Genomic DNA, 20,885 nt, shown 5'->3' with positions numbered 1-20,885 from the left:
CCAACCAAACTGGTTAACACCATGTGCTAATGTCAGACAGTAGATGGTAGAAAACCTTAATGTCCATCATGTGCTTATCTGTTTTAGTCAAACAACAGTGATTATGTAATGTCTTATGCAGTAACAATATACTTCAAACAGTTACTCTGAATTTAGGCTAATCATTAGAAGAAACCTAGAAAACTTCTAGAGTGCCTTTTCATTACAATGTGCCACACATTAGACGAAGGGTAATCTTAATTGGCTTTCAATGGTGAATTATGTGGTGTCCTGAGATAATTGTGATGATCACATTCAGGAAGTCACAAGAACTTAGGCAACAGGGCCTCAAGCAGATTTTTACCCACTTCAATGCTGTAAACAGAAGTCAATCAAATCTATATTCCTTGATCATCACTATTTGTCCACCAGCTATATTTTTGCAAACTCTCACAGTAGTGTTGAAAACCACAACTGTAACACAATTTAAAGATACATTTACCAACTTCCCCTCTGGGATCAATTAAGGATTCTGATTCTGATTAATGGATCATTTGGCATACTGTCACTTCATTAATCTGATATGGCAAACAGTTGCATATTCACATATTCAGCACACAAAGCAATATTCGCATTCTTTTGAAATTTAATGCAAGGTCAATATTCATTATCACTTTATCTCTGGTCTGGTCTAAAATATCTGTCTCTTTAGCTGCTAAATTCTCCCCAATATTTACTAGCTACTTCCGGTGCTCAGCAGGTACTGCAGAATACAGTGGGTTTTCAAAGCTGTTTCTATGAAAACCTGCCTGCTGACAGCATAAAATGGTGCTATGAGAGCAGTGAGAGTGAACAAAAACAGTAATGTTGTGGGCTGGAGAGCTAAACAATGCAATGAAACAGACTGTAAAAACTGTGTAAAGTTGAGGGGAGCTGCAGATACAGCTGATAATTCACTGTTGGTTCATTACTACCAGAGACACCTATTCACATTGTCATTTAATACACTGGATGAATGGTAAATGTATGCATTACAGTTGCTTTAATCCAGGTAGTACTAGGGCGCATTTCCTAAAAGCACCTGCTGTTTTTGAAAGTGAGTCTGTTAAAAGCAGACACACTGAACCAAAACAAAATATGTGTGCTGTAAAGACACACAGGTAAGAGGAGGTGGATGGTTTATGATGATTGTTTGTGGGCAGTGTCACATGAATGACACCTTTCGCATTACACAGTCATTTTATCCAGTATATATAAAGTGTGTATGAGAATGCATGTGCTCGAGAGAGAGCTTCTGAAGTATGCTACTGTCAGCAGACATGCACAAAAGCATGTGCTTGCGCATGCTCACAGGAAAGAAGGAGGGAAGGAAGGAAGGAAGGAAGGAAGGAAAGAAGGCAGGCAGGCAGGCAGGCAGGCAGGCAGGCAGGCACGCCATTGCTTCTAGCTTGCCTCATCAGCAGCGGAGTGGGCTGGCTCGATACTGCAATTCTCGCAGCTCTCTCGCTCCCTCTCCTCGACAGATCTCCTTCTAACCCACACCTCCAACTGTATCTGGAGCCTGCAGAGCGGTGAGCAGAACGCGTCTTGTGCTAGCAGGCAACATGTTTAGTGCCAGGCTACAACAGCCAGAAATAAGAGCTTGAGACCACTACTATCCAACAGCAGAGAACCAATAAAGCACAAAAGGAGAAAAAAAACGACAACAAAAAAAAAACCCTGAACAAACCAAAGAAAAAAGGCAACGGAGCTGGAGGAGACAACAGGAGAAAAGGAGAGATGACAGACCAACACCAGTAAGGATGAGGTGAGTGATTTGAAATGGAAAGATAAGGAAAAATGTATGACCCATATACACCAGATGGGAAGGGCATTTCATTCTGGATCCTGATAATGCAGTAAACTACAGTGTAATGTTGTGCTGGATCATGAGGAAACTACTCCTTGCTCTGTTACTATGCAGATTTCTCCTTTTAGTATTCCATGGATACATTGGCAAAAGTAACATGACAGTATTTAAACAAACACAAAGGAACTTAGTGATGTAAGGCACAATCACAGAAGAGAATCAGCTGCCATCAAATGAACAACACATTTCAAGGGTGTTAAGGGTGTTAACATGTCCCACAGTACTGTTTTAGAAAACACAAACACATGGACCTTGAGTCAGCTCACAACATCTGCAGTTGCAGACATATCGTTTGTGTATCGTTGTGAATGAACTGAGTCTCACTGCAGTATTCTGAGCTCCAGTTCCACTGGCAGAGCTTCAAACTAGTTGGGACTCAGGGCGACTAGCAGCCTTTCAAAATGCATCAGGAGCAGAAAGCTAAGCTATCTGTCCAACTTCAGAACAGGATGGGCAGGAAACAGGAAAGTCAGATGGACACTCTTGGTTTGAAGTGATGTGTTGACAGTCAAAAAAAATCAAGAGTGCTCTCCATTTCTGCTGCAGTTCAAAGGCAAATCTTCTTCTATTCTACTAATTCACTAACACAAACTGTCTGTGGTACAACATGGTGACAACATGGAGTTTCGGTCACAATGGAAGTCTCAAACAAATTATTTAGATGACAAGCAAAGGCAAGGGGAGGGTAAGCTGAAGTTTGGTGAGGACTCCAGTTCTTACAGTGGAGTGCCCCAAGCACTTGGTATGAGTTGTGTGGTGAGCAAATAATGCTGAATAGGTTCATTGTCAGGACACAGACAAGGATTCCCAGAGACAAGACCATGAAAAATAGTAGAAAGCATATATCTAACCTAATTTTAAACAAAAACGTTGCAGAAGACAAAATGCAAAAGCAAGAACAACCTGGCCCACCAAGTAGCTAGCTACATGTTGTAGTCACATTTTAGAAAAGCAACACAACTTGAAAACTACATTTTTAAGAGTCCAAAACAACATAACTCAAATCTGTGGCTCACCTTTGTTCCATAACTGGATATATCTGCAACAATACTACTGAGGCACTTGGTTCTTAAAACTAAATGCTAAAATCAGCATTCTTCTTCCAATGATACATCATTCAATCAACGGAAAGAACTAAAATGACATTAAGATTTTTCATCATTCATAATTGAATAATGAATAATCTTTATCTTCTTTGTCTTTATTTTTTATTACTCAATAATATACATATGTAACAATTTACCAAATGTATTTTCTTCTTGTTCCTACAGTTGAATGTTTGAGCTTTACTGAACAGAATGATGTATGTGCACAGTCTGTGTATGTATATATGTGTCACTAGAAGGCTGTTTCTCTGCACTCATTGAAAATCAAATTTTAATGAGGTGGGCCTATGACCATGATTTGTGACATCACAGCTAGTTTCAAAGCCAATTCCGGTCCAATATTCAACTTACACAATTCTGAAGTTTAGCATCTTTTACTACAGAGCCATGCCGTTGTAATATGTGCAGAATGTGGTTTGGTATTGTCTTGCTGAAATGAACAAGGTCTTCCTTGTAAAAGATGTCCTCTTCTTGGCAGCACATGTTGCTCCAAAACCTGTTTATATCATTCAGCATTAATGATGCCTTCACCAGTGTTCAGGTTATCCATGGCATGTGCACCCCCATACAGTTGTGCTCGTAAGTTTACATACCCTGGCAGAATTTATGATTTTTTGGCCATTTTTCAGAGAATATGAATGATAACACAAAAACTTTTTTTCCACTCATGGTTAGTGGTTGTGTACTGAATGACAATGAAGTTTGTCTAAGTCTAAGTCTAAGTCGTTGGGTGAAGCCACTCATTGTCAAAAAACTGAGTTTACTCTTTTTAAGTCATAATGACAACAGAAGCTACCCAAATGACCCTGATCAAAAGTTTACATACCCTGGTGATTTTGGCCTGATAACATGCACACAAGTTGACACAAACGGGTTTGAATGGCTACTAAAGGTAACCATCCTTACATGTGATCTGTTTGCTTGTAAACAGTGTGTGTGGATAAAAGGTCAGTGAGTTTCTGGGCTCCTGACAGACCCTTGCATCTTTCATCCAGTGCTGCACTGACGTTACTGGATTCTGAGTCATGGGGAAAGCAAAAGAATTGTCAAGGGATCTACGGAAAATTGAACTGTATAAAACAGGAAAGGGATATAAAAAGATATCCAAGGAATTGAGGACGCCAATCAGCAGTGTTCCAACTCTACTTAAGAAGTAGAAAATGAGGGATTCTGTTGAACCAAACCACGGTCAGGTAGACCAACAAAAATTTCAGCCACAACTGCCAGGAAAATTGTTCGGGATGCAAAGAAAAACCCACAAATAACTTCGGCTGAAATACAGGACTCTAAAAAAAAAAAGTGGTGTGGCTGTTTCAAGATGCACAATAAGGAGGCACTTGAAGAAAAATGGGCTGCATGGTCAAGTCGCCAGAAGAAGGCCATTACTACCTAAATGCCACAAAGCATCCCGCTTACAATATGCCAAACAGCACAGAGACAAGCCTCAGAACTTCGGGAACAAAGTCATTTAGAGTGATGAGATCAAAACTATTTGGCCATAACCATAAACGTTACATTTGGAGAGGAGTCAACAAGGCCAATGATGAAAGGTACACCATTCCTACTATGAAACATGGAGGTGGATCGCTGATGTTTTGGGAATGTGTGAGCTACAAAGGCACAGGAAACTTGGTCAAAATTGACAGCAAGATGAATGCAGCATGTGATCAGAAAATACTGGAGGAAATTTTGCACTCATCAGCCTGGAAGCTGCGCAGGGGACATACTTGGACGTTCCAACATGACAATGATCCAAAACACAAGGTCAAGTCGACCTGTCATTGGCTACAGCAGAATAAAGTGAAGGTTCTGGAGTGGCCATTTCAGTCTCCTGACCTCAATATCATTGAGCCACTCTGGGGAGATCTCAAACATGCAGTTCATGCAAGACAGCCCAGGAATATACAGGAACTGGAGGTTTTTTGCCAAGAAGAATGGGCAGCTTTGCCATCTGGGAAAATAAAGAGCCTGATCCACAACTACCACAAAATACTTCATGCTGTCATTGATGTTAACCGGTTCAATACACAGTATTTAGAACTGGGGTATGTAAACTTTCGATCAGGGTCATTTGGGTAGTTTCTGTTGTCACTATGATTTAAAAAGAGTAAACACAGTTGTTTGACAATAAATGGCTTCACCCAACCACTAATCATGAGTGGGGAAAAAAAAAGTTTTTGTGTTATCATTCAGGTTCTCTGAAAAATGGCCAAGAAATCATAAATTCTGCCAGGGTATATAAACTTATGAGCACAACTGTATTATCACGTATGCTAGCTTTTGAACTGTGTGCTGATAACAAGCCGGATGGTCCTCTTTAGCCTGAAGGACATGGCATCCATGAAATGTAATTTCCAACTGGGACTTGTCAGACCACAGGACAGTTTTCCATTTCACCTCAGTCCATGTTAAAGGAGCTCGAGACCAGAGAAGGCAGCAGCATTTCTGGATCTATTTTATATATGGCTTCATCTTTGGATGGTTGAGTTACAACTTGCATTTGTGGGTGCAGCGACGAACTGTGTGCACAGACAATGGTTTATGGAAGTGTTCCTGAGTCCATGCAGCGATGCCCACTTCAGAATAATGTCTGTTTTTCAATGCAGTGCCATCTGAGGGCCCAAAGATCACGGCTATCCAGTATTGGTTTTCAGCCTTGTCCCTTAGAGAGATTTCTTCAGATTCTCTGAATCTTTTAATGAAATTATTCACGGTAGATCAGGAAATCTCCCAAATCTTTCTGTCACATAGTGGTGAATCCCTGCCCATATTTACTTCAGCAAGACTCAGGATCTCTCAGATGCTCGTTTTACACCCAGTCATATTATTAACCTATTGCCAATTCACCTAATTAATTGTTCAGATGTTCTACGAGCTGCTTCCTTTAAGCATTTCACAACTTTTCCAGTCTTTTATTTCCATTGTCCCAACTTTTTGAAACATATTGCTGGCATCAAATTCTGAATGATATGATTTTCAAAAACCAATGAAATTTCTCAGTTTCAACATTTGATATGTTGTCTTTCTGCTATTTTCAATTAAATATGGGGTTTCAATTTTTTGGAAAACAGTTATGATTTAAGTTTTACAGAACATCCCAACTTTTTTGGAAACCGACCCTGTTTGTCAGATGCCTAATCATATAGTATGTAATAGCAACTCTTTCCTTGAACTTGAGAATCAGTATTCTTACTTAGGTACTTGAATTAAAATTTAAATGATTGTAATCTGGACGAATTCATCACTGCAGTATTAAGCAGTTACAATAATCACTGGCAAATTGAGTTTTGCATTCCTGTGGGGCATGGAAAATAACTGAAATGCTTTACAGACTCTAACAATAGTCTGTAGCATTAGTTCTGGTCATTTTCTCACTTATATGTGATCATTGAAGTAAGCAGAAAATATAAAACGGTGAAAAACAATGTTAGATGACGAGTGGTGTAGCGTTACATTGCCATTACACCAGAGGTGCAGAAATTACTTTTTCTAAATAAACATTTAGAAAATCAATTTTAAGTCACCTCTACTAACAGAAACACATTTTGAGTGTTGATAATTTTAATATATCATCCTTGGGTGAGGACAAACAGTTAAGAACTTTGCATAAAAGTTGTACTCCTGTGATGAGCCATTTCCAATTTGCAAAGCGTACAGAGCACCACGTTGTTGGGTCTCTGTCTGAAATACTCCCATACTATGTTTTCTAGCTGCAGCTTCTTCTCTGGGGGAATCCATGCTTTGACTGAGCACAACCATCTTTGCCATGCCCCTTTGTCAAAGATAACATTGACATAACACAGCCACCCACTGTCATTTAAACTTCTCTTTTTACTTTTCTTGAGAACCATTCATCAAAACCACTTGATCAGATGAATGGTTGTTGAGGGAATCAAACGACAGTCTGACAGACAAAGATTCCTTTCTTTACAGTTTGACTAGTGCAGTGCTCATTCAAAATGTTCCTGTTCAGACTGGGACTATTGCTTGGCCTCCGGTATTGCCGCTTGCAACTTTCTCAATATCATCGAATTGAGGAGCCGCATTTTTAGGAAAAAAAACAAAAAACAAAAAACATGTGCCCACCAGTATTATAATAGTCCACCAGTTTTAGAGAGTTTATTGAACAGCTCCCAAAATATGTGCCAATGATGATCATTAGTTCTCTCTCCTTTTTTGTTAATTAACTGGATGTGGGTCAAAGACACATTGCACACATGAAAGCAAAATGTACAACCATTTTATGGATTAAAAATGTCAAAATATGTAGTTAAAAAATGCCATTTTAGACTAAAATTATAAGCATTTGAAGAGAATGCTGAAAGAAACGCCTCATCATTGAAATCTAACGAATCCAGAAGTTTTTCATCCAGATGTAACAGTGAATGAATGAATCTTTACCGCTATCATTATTATTGATAAAATGAATGTTGAAGCTAGGCAGCTACCCCATATAGCTGGTTCCTAGGGCATTACTAAGGATGGGCTGACAAAATTCATTGAAGGTAACTCGCTAACATTAGCTTAATAACTTAAACTAAAGTTAACCACTATGTTGGTTTGTCAAAAACAATTACCATAATATTGAAAATCAAATCCATTGCACACAAAAAGTGAGTGAAATTATTTTTCTGTCATCTTCTTTTCCTAGAATTAAGTCAAGATGACTAACTTTCTATTCAATACTTCTTTCTCATCCTCTAGAGCCCTGACCATGCCTGCCTGCTCTGCCTCTCTGCTCTGCCTGCTCCTCCTGCTGCTGTGTGGGCTGCTGGGAGGTTGGGTGCTGTCTATCTGCCCCTCTGTGTGCTCCTGCAGCTGGGGACACCGTGTGGTGGATTGCTCCTCACGGGGCCTAACCAAGCTACCACCTGGTCTGCAGCACAACATACGTGTTCTCAACCTCTCTTTTAATAGGCAAGTAGCTGCAGCTCTGCAATGTTATTTGGTTACAGGTAGGGATGCACATGGTTAACCGTTTAACCGTTAACCGATAACAGTAACTCTAACCGATTAATACTAACAGTCAATTTTGTTTTTAAGCTACGTAATTCAATCAACTCAGGGGGGCGTGTCGACAGGTGCAACACATGCCATCACGTGGTTTCCATCACAGCCCACGTTACAGCGAAGATGAAGAGAACAAAAAGGAGTTCTGTGTGGGACAATTTCGACCGGAAAGGGGAGGAGGTCATTTGCAAATTATGCGGTACAGCACTGAAATACTCGAGCAGTACGAGTACAATGCAGTACCACTTAAGAAACAAGCATCCAGCATCAGACGATGGAGGACCATCGCAGCGAACTTTGCCCTCCATGATGGCCGGGAGAAAGTGTGATGCGTGGCGGTCTGAGAAGATTTTTTTTATCTCCAGACACGTCGCGGGTCGTCCAGGTTTACAGTAAAATTGTTCGGAATGAAGCCGCATCATCCAGATAAACATTGAGCTCCATCAGAACTGTTTAAAAATCAGATTTCAGAAGCTCAAACTTTATTTTGGAAATGAAGCAGAACACACAATTAAAGAAGTCACCAGCGCGCTCGCTCTCGACATAATTTAAAAAGCAATAGCAGACGATTGAAGCCTACAGTACTGTTAATTATATCTAAAGCTTGTAGCTTTTTTTTTTTTACATTTTAGATGAGTAATCTAACTATTTGCCGTCATCGTAAATCTGCAGTTCAGCACCGGACAGCGCCGAGTCAGTGACTCTCTGATTCCAACCTTTCCTTACATTGAAAGCCTTGTCGGAATGGTGATACGTTTGTGTGTCGGAATAGCGGTATTTCGGGATGGTGATATGTCTAAATGGTGGTATGTCGGAATGGCAGCATGTCGGAATGACGGAATGTCGGAATGGCAGCATGGAAGGGCATTTAAATCTTATCAGTTAACGGTTATTAATCGTTAAAGGGCGTCGGTTATCGGTCATAAAAAAAATCCAAAATGTGCATCCCTAGTTACGGGCATGCTCTATGACAATTACTGGATTTCATGTCAGAGATAACAGAAGGTACAAATTTAGTTATGCAATCAAAAAAGCAGGTTCCCAAAAATGTACTCTTTTCTAAAAGAAGTGAAGGATAGGCTTAGAAAGAAGGGATACTTGGCCAGCTTTTAGATGGCAGAACAGCTACAGGTAAAATGCTAAACTTTTCACGATTATAGGGCACCAACAGCCAACTTAATTTGCAGCCTTCCCCGCCTCCTCACTAACAAAATCTTCAGGGACATTTGCATGTAGTGGTCTTTTGACTATTTTGCAAACTATCTTTGTCACCTCACATAATAATGCAGAGCCTTACTGTAAAAAATATGACCTGTCTGAGCCTCAGACTTGACCTAATGAGAGAGAATAGAGCATCATCCATCAAATGCTTTCACACTTGCAATATAAAGTGTCAGAATGATAACAGTAACAGATAACAATCTGCTGTAGAGGGGAAGTACTTTAAGTGCATCTATGGAACTTCTGAGAGAAATAACAACGCATTTCTCTTACAAGTGAAAACTTGAAATCATAATTAATAATAAGTGGCTTATACCTAACTTGGTCAGGTATAAGCAGTAATTTATGGTGGCTAATGTTAGCAAACTTAGCACAGAAAATGCTATGTAACTGACATTACAGAGTCAATTTGCTGACTTTATAACTCTTTTCTAGTTATAAATAGTGTCAGAATAAAAAACTTACTGACCGTGCACATGTATAAGTTAGTTTTTTAAATAATCTTCTGACAGCTTGCAGGCTCTGGACAGCCAGCTCAGCCACTATGCCCACCTGCGAACCCTGGACCTGTCCTACAACCGCCTGGAAAGCATGCCCCACTCCTTGCCACGCTCTCTGTGGGACATCCGAGCAGCGGGGAACCATCTACGCTGGCTGGACAAAAATGACACAGCTTACCACTGGAACTTGAAAGTACTGGACCTGTCGTACAATGAGCTGGAAAGAGTGGTATTCATCAACAACACACTGCCGACTCTCCAAGCTCTCAACCTTAGTCACAACAGGTTTTGGACTGTGCCCACGAATATGCCGCACAACTTGGAGACCATTGATTTGTCACATAACTATCTGACACAGATTCTGCCTGGATCGTTGGATCTACTACCAAGGCTGGCACACTTTTATTTGCATGCTAATCGCTTCTCCTGGTTGTCTGAAGGGATCTTTGATAAGCTGAAGGTGCTGGAGGTGATGACTCTCGGGGACAACCCCTGGGCTTGTGAAGAAGAAGAAAACATAACAAGGCTCCTGAGATGGGCTGAGCAGACCCGTGCAACTGTCTTAGGCTGCCCCTGTTATACAAGACCCATCTGTGGGCAAACCCATCAGGCAACACCAGCGAGGGAGTGGCACTCTGCACTGTTCACAGAGCCACCACTCTGGGTGAATAGCAGAGGTGAAAGGCATGATGGTCAATCACCTGCAAGAACTGCAGAGGTCACATCTAGTAATCAGGTAAAATCTGCACTTCTCGAGACAGGAATACATCAGGACAAAAGAGGAGTGAATGAGTCTGGAGACCACATGGTGTTTGTCTGGACATCTTCCACAAGTTTTGGCAGTGTCTCCACCCACACAAGCACAACAAGAAACCCAATGTCTTTAACCAAGAAACCCAAAGTAGCTAACTCACAAAATAACGGTCGGGGGCTCCTCACTGAGACTCCACAAACTGTCACCTTGACTATTTTTATTATTTCAACAGCATACAACATCTTCTGAACAATCTTGACAGGACACAAAATAAATTACTTTGTCTGGACAGTGAATGTATGTCCAAGTAACTCCACTTACTAGCTCATTTTCATTTCCCTTGTAAAAACTGTTGTCACTGTTATTACATTCTGCCAACATGAAGTTTATCATCATCTTGTCAACTGCTTTAACATCTACAACATCACAATGACTCTCAAAATCTTGTATACAAACATAAACTGTATTAACCTACAAGACAGAAAACAACTGCAAATATATGGTTGAAGTCAGTGCTAATGTCAATGCTCACTTGTAAGTATAATGCTTGTACACTGACAGACTGCTATGCTTAATGCTTTCCTATAAACAGCGATGCTTGCACTACATTTGGTCCTACAGAGCCACTGAAAAAAAGATTGACAATACACATTGCCTAACATTCCGTAGCCCCTATTTGCACATCTGATGCAAGTAGTGAGGAGCCTAAAAATATGTGAAAAGCAAAACAGAAAAAAAAAGTTGCCAATAAAGAGCTAGTTAAATTGAAGAATTAAAAAGAAAAAATTAGTTTTAGGTGTTCTTGTTTGCAATGAAAATTTAATAATAATAAAAAAATCTATGCATTACAACAGTACAATGCAATGAATGCTCTATGATGTATATAGTGCACAGCAAAATAAACCCAGAAAAGAAAAAAACATGTATAAAAACAAATAATCATGTTAAAAAGACAGTACTGAGTAAGACGGCCCATCAAAATTTCGTCAAAGGAACGAACTGTTTTGCATTCCTGCTAAAGATGCTCAAAATGTTAATATAAGATCAAATTCTTTGATTTCTGTCATCATAGTTAGTAAGCTGTGACTATGTTTCTTAATCATAATGTTGGTGCTTTTTTTACTGTGAGGCCATTAAACACTCCATTCAATGCTGGGCTGACAGTACTTTTAGTATTTTGTTACCTTAACTGACAAATCGTGATAAAAAGTAGCCCTCCTGCATGGCTCCTTGCAGAGCTACCAGCTGCAGTGGCAGTTACACTGGACAGCAGTAAAGGAAGTGGTCTGGTCAGGATCACAAGTGGAATGACGATCTTGCAAGCATTCAACATATAACAAAAAGGGCTGCGCATGACCTTCCCTTCTGCAAATTGTTCCTTTCTACATTTCTATTACATTTCAGCTGATAGGAATGTAAGACTAAATTTGTAAAACTTCTTCCTAGGGGGTTTTCTGACTGATGATTCAAACCTTTTACAGTCTGTGGCAATGTTGGGACAAACATCAACAGTTTGGATCTTCCCTCCAAACAAAGAAAAAGAATAGCAGCTCTGCATGGCTCCTTGCAGAGCTATAAGCTGCAGTGGCAGTTACACTGGACAGCAGTAAAGGAAGTGGTCTGGTCAGGATCACGAATGGAATGGCGATCTTGCAAGCATTCAACATAAAACAAAAAGGGCTGCGCATGACCTTCCCTTCTACAAATCGTTCCTTTCCACATTTCTATTCCATTTCGGCTGATAGGAATGTTAGACTATGTTTGTAAAACTTCTTGCTAGCGGGCTTTCTGGCTGATGATTCAAACCTTTTACAGTCTGTGGCAATGTTGGGACAAACATCAACAGTTTGGATCTTCCCTCCAAACAAAGAAAAAGAATGGCAGCGGATGCAGCAGTGGAGGATCCTGGAAGTAAAAGTATTCAGCATGTCCAAATATGTACTAAGTTTCACATTTTTATCAAATTAGAACCTTGAATGGCCACACAGTAGGGTTAGGAAATACGAAAAAATTTTCTAACTGGCCAGTATGAGCCCAACAACCAGCAACTGCCGATATAAAGTACTGCGCAAAAGTTTTAGGTGTGGGCAGGTGTGAAAAATGCTATAAAGTAAGAATGATTCCAAAAATATAAATAATAACTGTTTATTTATTATCAATTTATAAAATGCAAAGTCAGTGAACAAAAGAAAAATCTAAATCAAGTCAATATTTGGTGTTACTACCCTTTGCCTTCAAACCAGCATTAATTCTTATAGGTAGACTTGCACAAAGTCAGGGATTTTTTTTAGGATTATAGTCAGTTGTATGATCAACCAATTATACCAAACAGGTGCTAATGATCATCAATTTCAGATGTAGGTTGAAACACAGGTTCACAGGAGGTTTAAAACTGGGTAAGGCCAAACTCTGCTACCAAGGTGAGGTTGTGGAAGACAGTTTCATGTCACAGGTCATACACCACGGCAAGACACAGCAACAAGACACAAGGTAGTTATACTGCATCAGCAAGGTCTTCTTCCAGACAAAGATTTCAAAGCAGACTGGGGTTTCAAGATGTGCTGTTCAAACTTTTTTGAAGAAGCAAAAAGAAATGGGCAATGTTGAGGATCGTAGATGCAGTGGTTGGCCAAGGAAACATAGTGCTGCAGTTGAAAAACAAATCAAGCTTATTTTCCTTTGAAATCAGAAGATGTCCAGCAGTGCCATCAGCTCAAAACTGTTAGAAAACAGTGGGACCCAGGTATACCCATCTACTGTCTGAAGAACTGTGGCAAGAAGAAGTCTTCATGGAAGAGCTGCAGCCAAAAATCCATACTTACAAAATGGAAACAAGGTCAAGTGACTCAACTGTGCACGAAAACATAGGAAGTGGGGACCCAAAAGACGGCAGCAGGTGCTCTAGACTGATGAGTCAAAATTTGAAATATTTGGCTGTAGCTGAAGACAGTTTGTTCGCGCAATGGCTGGAGAGCAGTGCAATAATGAGTGTCTGCAGGCAAAAGTGAAGCATGGTGGAGATTTCCTGCAAGTCTGGGGCTGCATTTCTGCAAATGGAGTTGGAGATTTGGTCAGGATTAATGGTGTCCTCAATGCTGAGAAATACAGGCAGATACTTATTCATCATCTAATACCATCAGGGAGACATATGATTGTGCCCAAATTTATTCTGCAGTAGGACAACGAAACTCAAACATACAGCCAATGTCATTAAGAACTATCTTCATCGTAAAGAATAACAAGAAGTCTTGGAAGTGATGGTATGGCCTGCACAGAGCCCTGATCTCAACATCATCGAGTCTGTCTCGGATATCAAGAAGAGATAGAAGAATTTGAGGAAGCCTACATCCACAGAAGGTCTGTGGTTAGTTTTCCAAGATCCTACCAGCTGAGTTGCTTTGAAAACTGTGTGCAAGTATACCTAGAAGAACTGATGCTGTTTTGAGGGCAGAGGGTGATCATACCAAATATTGATTTGGTTTAGATTTCTCTTCTGCTCATTCACTGCATTTTGTTAATTAATAAACTATTAACACATTTTTGAAAGCATTCTGATCTTACAGCATTTTTCATAGCTGCCTAATACTTTTGTACTGTTTATAGTTGTATGTATTTCTTCTTTTTTGTCTAATGAACAAATTAAACTAACAAAATGTTAAGAAAAATAGAACCATACACATTCTGAATTTAAGTTTCTCTCTTTTCCCAAGCTAAGACTAGCTTAATTGACTTGCCAACTCATCGGAAAAAACACTCAACATTCAAAGTCCACAGAAACAAAATGAAACTCACCAAAACTGTCTATGTTAGTCTTTTCACTGTTCCAAAAATTGGCAAATATTTTGGCAGCTTTTCCCCACTGCCACTCTCTACTGATGCTGGGCTTTTGTGCTATCGCACTTGCTGAATCACTCATTCCTAGGAGGCGGACCATTAAATTAGCAACATAAAATGACAAAAATTGGCAATTGCTTGCCGATATATTCATCCAATCACTCAATCTTACCATATATGACTATTCTTTTAGTTAAAGTCAATGACTTCATTTGAATTAGTTGTAGTTGTATGTCTCTGCCAACCAGTCAAATTGCAGTTTACATCCATGTTTGTACAGGCTCATGTAATATGAATAGTGAGGACTTTGAGGGAACTTAATAAAGGGTATTAAGTGTATTTTTTGATGAAATGAAACATGCTGTCTTCACCTAGAGACTACTTTTACAGAGGAGCAGAGAGGACTGATAGTAGAGAGCTTTGTCAGATGGATCAATGACAAGCTAAAAAGCATAATGACAGAAAACCTTCTTCCCCTTATACAGAGAATAGAGAGGACTTTACAAAATTGGGCTAAATAGGGCTACCCTTGTTGGATAAAATGAACAATCAAAAAATTTGAATTACTGAGTTTCCCTCTCCTACTACTAAAAAAGTTCAATAAGACAGTAAATACTTTTCTATGGGCAGGTAAAGGATCTTTTTTTAACAGAACAAAATTATGTGCTGCTAATGAAGACAGGGGTCTCACTCTACCAAGAGTTTACTGGTAACACTATGCTTTTTCCCTCAATCAGTTGTCCAAAATGTATACTGCTGAAGATCAAGCTGCAGCACGGGTCTCAATTGAAAGGGAACTTAAACCATTTCCCATTCAGGCTTTTATCTCACAAACAGGGGGAGAAATCCCATTTATGAACCCAATGTTGATGTTTGGGAGAGAAACTTAGAGAGTATTATGCCAGGTCACAGGGACAAAGCCTTCCTCAAAGTCATCACTTTGGCAAAATAAAGTACTAAAAGTGGGCAAAAAAGCTTCATGGGCTGAAAAGGGAATATCTTTATTGAAGATCTTTTTGAAGATGACAATTTTATGTAATTGGAACAGATGATGGCTAAATGCAAAACCCCAATATCTATACAAAGGAAACTCCCTCTATACCACAAACAGTGATACAGGAAATATTTCAGGGCAGCCAGTTGACCAATGGTGGGGCATCCAGATTTTCTAATCTTATGAGACAGTATAACCCACCAAAACTTGATGGTCTCAAGAGAACTTGGGAGGTTGGTATAGAAGGGAAGATAGCTAATGAGCTAAAGGAAATTGCCTGGTCCTGGTGTAAGACATCTTGGGAACTACAGACTTTGTTAATAACATCTAGGATTATTCACAGCGGTTATTGGACTCCCTGTCAAATGGCTATATTTAAAACTATGGGACACATTGGACATGTGACAGGAGCAGAGGCACATTCATACACTTGCTTTATGAATGCCAAATGACTTGGAATTTATGGAAAAATGTATGGGCTTCTTCAGTTCTAACTGACTTGTTGGGAGTCTCAGGCATTTGTCCACTTGCAGGATCATAGCTCCACCCAGCATCATACAGGTCACTAGAGTCACATGAATCAAGGTGTGGCTGGCACAATAGGTGTTGATGGGTGAGAATGGGTGGGTCATCAACCCGCCCAACCATTATGTAATATGACAGGGGCATGTGAGTCCCGGTGCGAATGGCTGTTATGCTGCCTGCGGAGAGATCTCAGGACTGTATTGTAGGTGCCTCATAAGCAGTGTCTTAGACCACCTCATCTGTTCAGTGATGATCTTTCCAGTTTGACATGGATGTCTGGGTGTTTTGTACTTAGGATAGACAAGATCCTGCCTCAACGTGTTACTGGTTGTGAATGAATAGGGATTTGGTGCATATTGAAAATCCTTCTTCAAGTGCCAATTCCCTGGTCAGTTAGTCAGTTAGAACTGAAGAAGCCTTTTGGATAAGAGGCAAGTTGTCTTCTTCAACCACAACAATGTAAGTGGAAGTGCAAGTCCTGTAACAATTTGGCTCTGTCTAGTGATTTTATGTATTCTTATTCTGTACTTTCTTACTCCACTTGTGTAACCTAATGAATGTCCTTGTACTGTTCAGAGCTGTGAGATAACATGACTGGTGAAAGCCAGTTTGGATAACAGAAGGCAGATGACACTTCTCTTTTCTGTCAGTGAGGTCTGTTGCATTAGATACACGCCTAAACAACACTCACACACAGGTTGCTTATCACATTCCTAGGACAAGACGTGGACAGTGGTTGGCGTGTCCACGTCTTGGTAACTGGCCAACTACATTCGGTCGCGAAAGTCCAAATTCTGTACGGGGCTGGCTCAACCCAAGAAGATATATGTGAACTTTTATCAGAGCTCTGGGCTCACTCATTCCAAGCCCAGTGCTAGTATACTTTACCTGTGACCTCGGCTGTGAACTGAAGATTTCTCTTGTCTGTTCTTGGGCTTCCAATAAAAGAATCTAACAGCACCATGACTTGGATGAATGAGAATCTTCACATATAGCTATATGTTCAGTAATTCTTGCCCTTGTTGAAGCTATCATTTTGATGTAAGAGTGGTAATGCGCTCATACATTAATACTGTTAAGGTAGTATGTGTTGCATTGATCTTGGGCACTCTTAGTGTCCTGTTGATGTTGTACAATTGAGAAGTGGGCTGCTGGAACGAGACATAGATGGACAAGAGCAGAAAACCTGGAACTCTTGGAATGCTACCAGACAAGATGTACACCACAGCAACAGTGGTTCTAGATTCTAGAGATGCTTGGCTATAAGATGAACAGCATGAACAGCCACAAGGAGCAATACCCTTCATGGAGGAGGAGACTAGAGACCAAGATCAAGGCAACACAGAGAGAAGTTAGTCAACTCTCAGAGCTCCAGAAAGGTGTGGGGAAGAAAGGGGCTCCCAGGAAGTATCACCAACTGTTCTTACCAGAGGCACTAGAAACTGCCTTGCAATGACTCATAGCTCTCTATCTCTATCATAGCAGCCAAAATGAATAGGCTCAGTACATGAGCAGGGTCCAGAAAGGAATTAGTAGCAACACCAGGGGACCCAAGCACCAGCTACTGGTCGATAGAGCAGTCAACAAAGACTGCAAGACCAGACAAACCAACCTGGGCACTGCCTGGATTGACTCAATGCCACACACGGATCCTGGAATGCTTGGAATTGTACAGCATCAACAGGACACCTTCATCAAGAACTCAATAAGGCTGTGGAAAATGACTCTGGAGGTCAATTCAAAGCAAACTGCACAAGTCACCATCGAGTGCAGCATATACCAAGGTGATGCACTATCACCACTGCTGTTCTGCATAGGCCTGAACTCCCTCAGATGATTGCAAAGAGTGGCTACGAACACCGGTTCCGAAGTGAAGTGACCATCAGCCACCTCCTCTACATCCAGGAATGAGCTAGACAATGACTCTCTGATCAACATCTCCAGGATCTACAGCAACGACACTGGGATGTCATTCAGACTCGATAAATGTGGGCAAATAGTATCAAAGAGGAAAAGATGAACAGAACTTAGAGCCCTGCACTGGAGCCCGAGGCCCGAGGGGCCCGACAGCCCGACAGCCCGAGGGCCGGGCTTCGGGCCAGTGACCGTAGCATTACCTCGGACACGGGCCGGGTTCGGGCTCTCTTTTTTTAACCTGACAATTAGAGAGATGTGTTGTGTTTGTGTTTAATGAATTTAAATGGCAATGCTTGAACGCAGCACCCGCTCTGCCCTCCCTCCTGCCTACGTCACTCACATCCCAGTCATGCATCCCGGCAGACTATGGTCCCAACTCCCGCCACAAACATAGACAACATGAAGAAAAAGATTGAGAATGGCGAACTAAAGACAGTGAACAACACCACAGGGAACAGGGAAAAGCTACATATTGGACAAAGTTTAAACTCATTACAACCCTTCAAGATGAGCCAACCGGGTTTGTTCAGTGTAGCGTTTGCAATGTCGTTCTGGCATATGACAGCAAAAAAACTGGTTCATCACATCTCCAGAGACATTTTGATCGTTCCTGTGGCGGCGGATCCAGCGGCGGTCACAAACAACTGAGTGTGAGCGATTACATCCCAAAACCACCACCAGAAACTGTTAAGTCAGAGGTCACAACAGCAGCCTGAACTTTGCCGCATCTGTGAACTAAAAGTTCATCTCCGATCTGTCTCAGTCTGACTCAAAGTGATAATTTACAATTCTTCAAATTATAAACTAATGACATTCGTTAAGGAATGTAGTTTGGTGCTTTCAAAGTCAAGGTTTGAGCCCCGAAAAATCCAATAATCCGCTCGCATTCAGACGCTGTGGGTGCGTCAGGAGACGGGCACAGTGTGCGGTGCGCGGTGCGGTGTCAGACAGTCGGATCAATAAAGTTACTCAGCTAAAAAGCAAAGCTATAAAGCGCATCCACTATCTTGGTGTGAGTTTTCTGATGGATTCTTCTTGAGATTTTTCTCTCTTCATTCATATTAGCCTTCCCTATCTTCAGTCTCATCCGCCGCCTATGACTGCACCTATGCACCATTTGTCATTAAATAGGAGAACAGTCATTAAGTTAAATAAATTCATATTTAACTTTATCCTTTAATCAAAAATTATAATGAATATAGCTCAATACCAACCCCACAATTAAACTATTTTAATGTCTGCAACATTAACAGCCTACAGGTTGTTATGGGAGGTTTAAAAAAAAGAGGGCTCGGGCCTGAGAATTCTGAAAACCTGTCAGGCCGGGCCGGGCTCGGGCTCCACCACCTCGGGCCAGGGCCAGACACGGACCCAGATAATAGGCCCGTGCAGGGCACTACCAGAACTACCCGAAGACAGCATTGCAGATGTTCAGGACAGCTACAAATATATAGGGCTACCACAGACAAATGGGAACCATGAGGAGGCTGCAAGGAAGTCAGCAGCAGTTACAGTAAATACCTACGACAAGTAAGGCAGGTCTGAAGAGTAGTCTGAAAAGAAAGGTCTGGGCTATCAACACATGCGCACTGCCAGTTATCAAATACCTCTCTGGTATAATCAGCAGGTCAGAGGAGGAGACAGAAGCCACTGATATCAAGACAAGGAAGCTTCTCAAAATGCATGGAGGGTTTCATCACAAGTCCAGCACCCTGAGACTGTACACTGGGTGGACCAAGGACAAGGGAGTGTCAGAGCCACTAACCAGGATGAAACAACTGAGTTACATGAATACATCTGCTATTGATGTCAACAGATGCATCTCCAATTTAACAAACTCCATCGCTGATGCAGACTGTTAGATATGTTTGAAAGTAGAGATGGATTGGTCCCTTGGCCCCTCCAGGCATATTTTAAGGGTTTGCTTACTGCCAAAACAAAGCCTGTCCATTTCAGCCTGCTAGTGTCAGAGTTCATCTCTGTTTCCTTTCATGTCTAATAAGGAAGCACTGCTGCTCGGAGAGCAATTGTTTTTGGAGGCAGACTTGCTGTGAAAACACTGTGATTTTGGGACTGTTCTCTATCTCCTATGTGTCATCCTATGGTGCAAATGGTTCGCTGCATATGCAGCCTATTCTTAGCTTAACTCAGTGTACAAACATTCAGGTAGGCGCTTCTCATTTTTAGGTGGTGCTGACCGTCACTTTCACCGGTTAAAAGAAGCCATTAGGTCATATCAGCTGGTACTAATTAATGTTTTTTTTTCTTCTGTCAGCAACTTAAGAGCAGGTCCAAATTAATCTTGTTTGTTGTCAGTTTGTGTGTCTGTACTCAACCAAAGAAAGAAGCTTCCCTCTGCACCACTACTATACATTTAGAGTGGACGGAATGCTTCTGTGGTTCCAACAACTCCAAGAGAGATGTCTTCTCTTTAACTGATCACATCACGTCAGTTTCACATTCTCCAGTTAAATATTCTATTCATATCACATCAATAATCTTATAAACGTATTTTACATATTTTTGAACCAGGACCTTCTTTATTTGGATCAAGTAGCTCTTAGAAAAATAAGGTGCCAGATTTAGTAGCTACAGCTGTTATTTCAATGCGTCATACACACACATGTATATATGCATATGTGTATGTATGTATGTTTTCTTGGAACTTCGTGGAACTTTTTCCTTTATTTGATCGTTCACCTGGAGAGAGATAGAAAAGGGGGAAGAGAATGTGGATGGCATGAAGCAAATGGCTTCAGGTTGCAACTCAACCTGGGCTGCTGTGGTAAGGACACACCTTAGGACACAGGCACTCCGCTAGATCAGCTATCAGAGCTCCTCAGTGTGTCAGATACATATTTAATGATGATGATGACGACGATGATGATGATGATCATCATCGTCGTCATCATCATTAAATAGACAAATAAAAGCATCAGATGGGGCAGATATTAAAGGACTTGGATCATGATGAAACCGAAAAATCTGATCGAAACATCCCCAAGCTGAAAGGTAAGCAAAAAGCAACTGAGTTGACACTGAGTTGGGATTTCTATTATTTCCAAAGTCAAGAATGAAATTTCTGCTTGCAAATGTAGCTGTTTGTGGTTTGACTCAATAATCATTACACCAGAAG

General features: G+C 40.8%; 2 protein-coding genes across 7 annotated transcripts in view; one reads left to right on the top strand and one right to left on the bottom strand.

Moving 5' to 3' along the window:
* Positions 1 to 20,885, bottom strand: part of nf1a (neurofibromin 1a) — a 162,557-nt gene that overhangs the window by 30,159 nt on the left and 111,513 nt on the right. The gene's annotated exons all lie outside the window — the stretch shown is intronic.
* On the top strand, positions 1,357 to 11,387 carry LOC143322907 (oligodendrocyte-myelin glycoprotein-like). Of its 2 annotated transcripts, XM_076734346.1 has the most exons (3): positions 1,357 to 1,786; positions 7,699 to 7,911; positions 9,738 to 11,387. In XM_076734346.1, exons 1-3 carry the CDS (start codon positions 1,782 to 1,784, stop codon positions 10,726 to 10,728), a joined length of 1,209 nt encoding a protein of 402 aa, XP_076590461.1. In that variant the 5' UTR covers positions 1,357 to 1,781; the 3' UTR covers positions 10,729 to 11,387. The 2 variants fall into 2 exon arrangements, with proteins under 2 accessions (XP_076590461.1, XP_076590460.1); XM_076734345.1 differs by lacking the exon at positions 1,357 to 1,786 and having other exon boundaries at positions 7,628 to 7,911; positions 9,738 to 11,381.

Source organism: Chaetodon auriga, chromosome 7, assembly GCF_051107435.1.
Source record: "Chaetodon auriga isolate fChaAug3 chromosome 7, fChaAug3.hap1, whole genome shotgun sequence".
Taxonomy (NCBI): Eukaryota; Metazoa; Chordata; class Actinopteri; order Chaetodontiformes; family Chaetodontidae; genus Chaetodon; species Chaetodon auriga.
The sequence above is the reverse complement of the archived record's forward strand: the minus strand, read 5'-3'. Positions and strand labels throughout refer to the sequence as shown.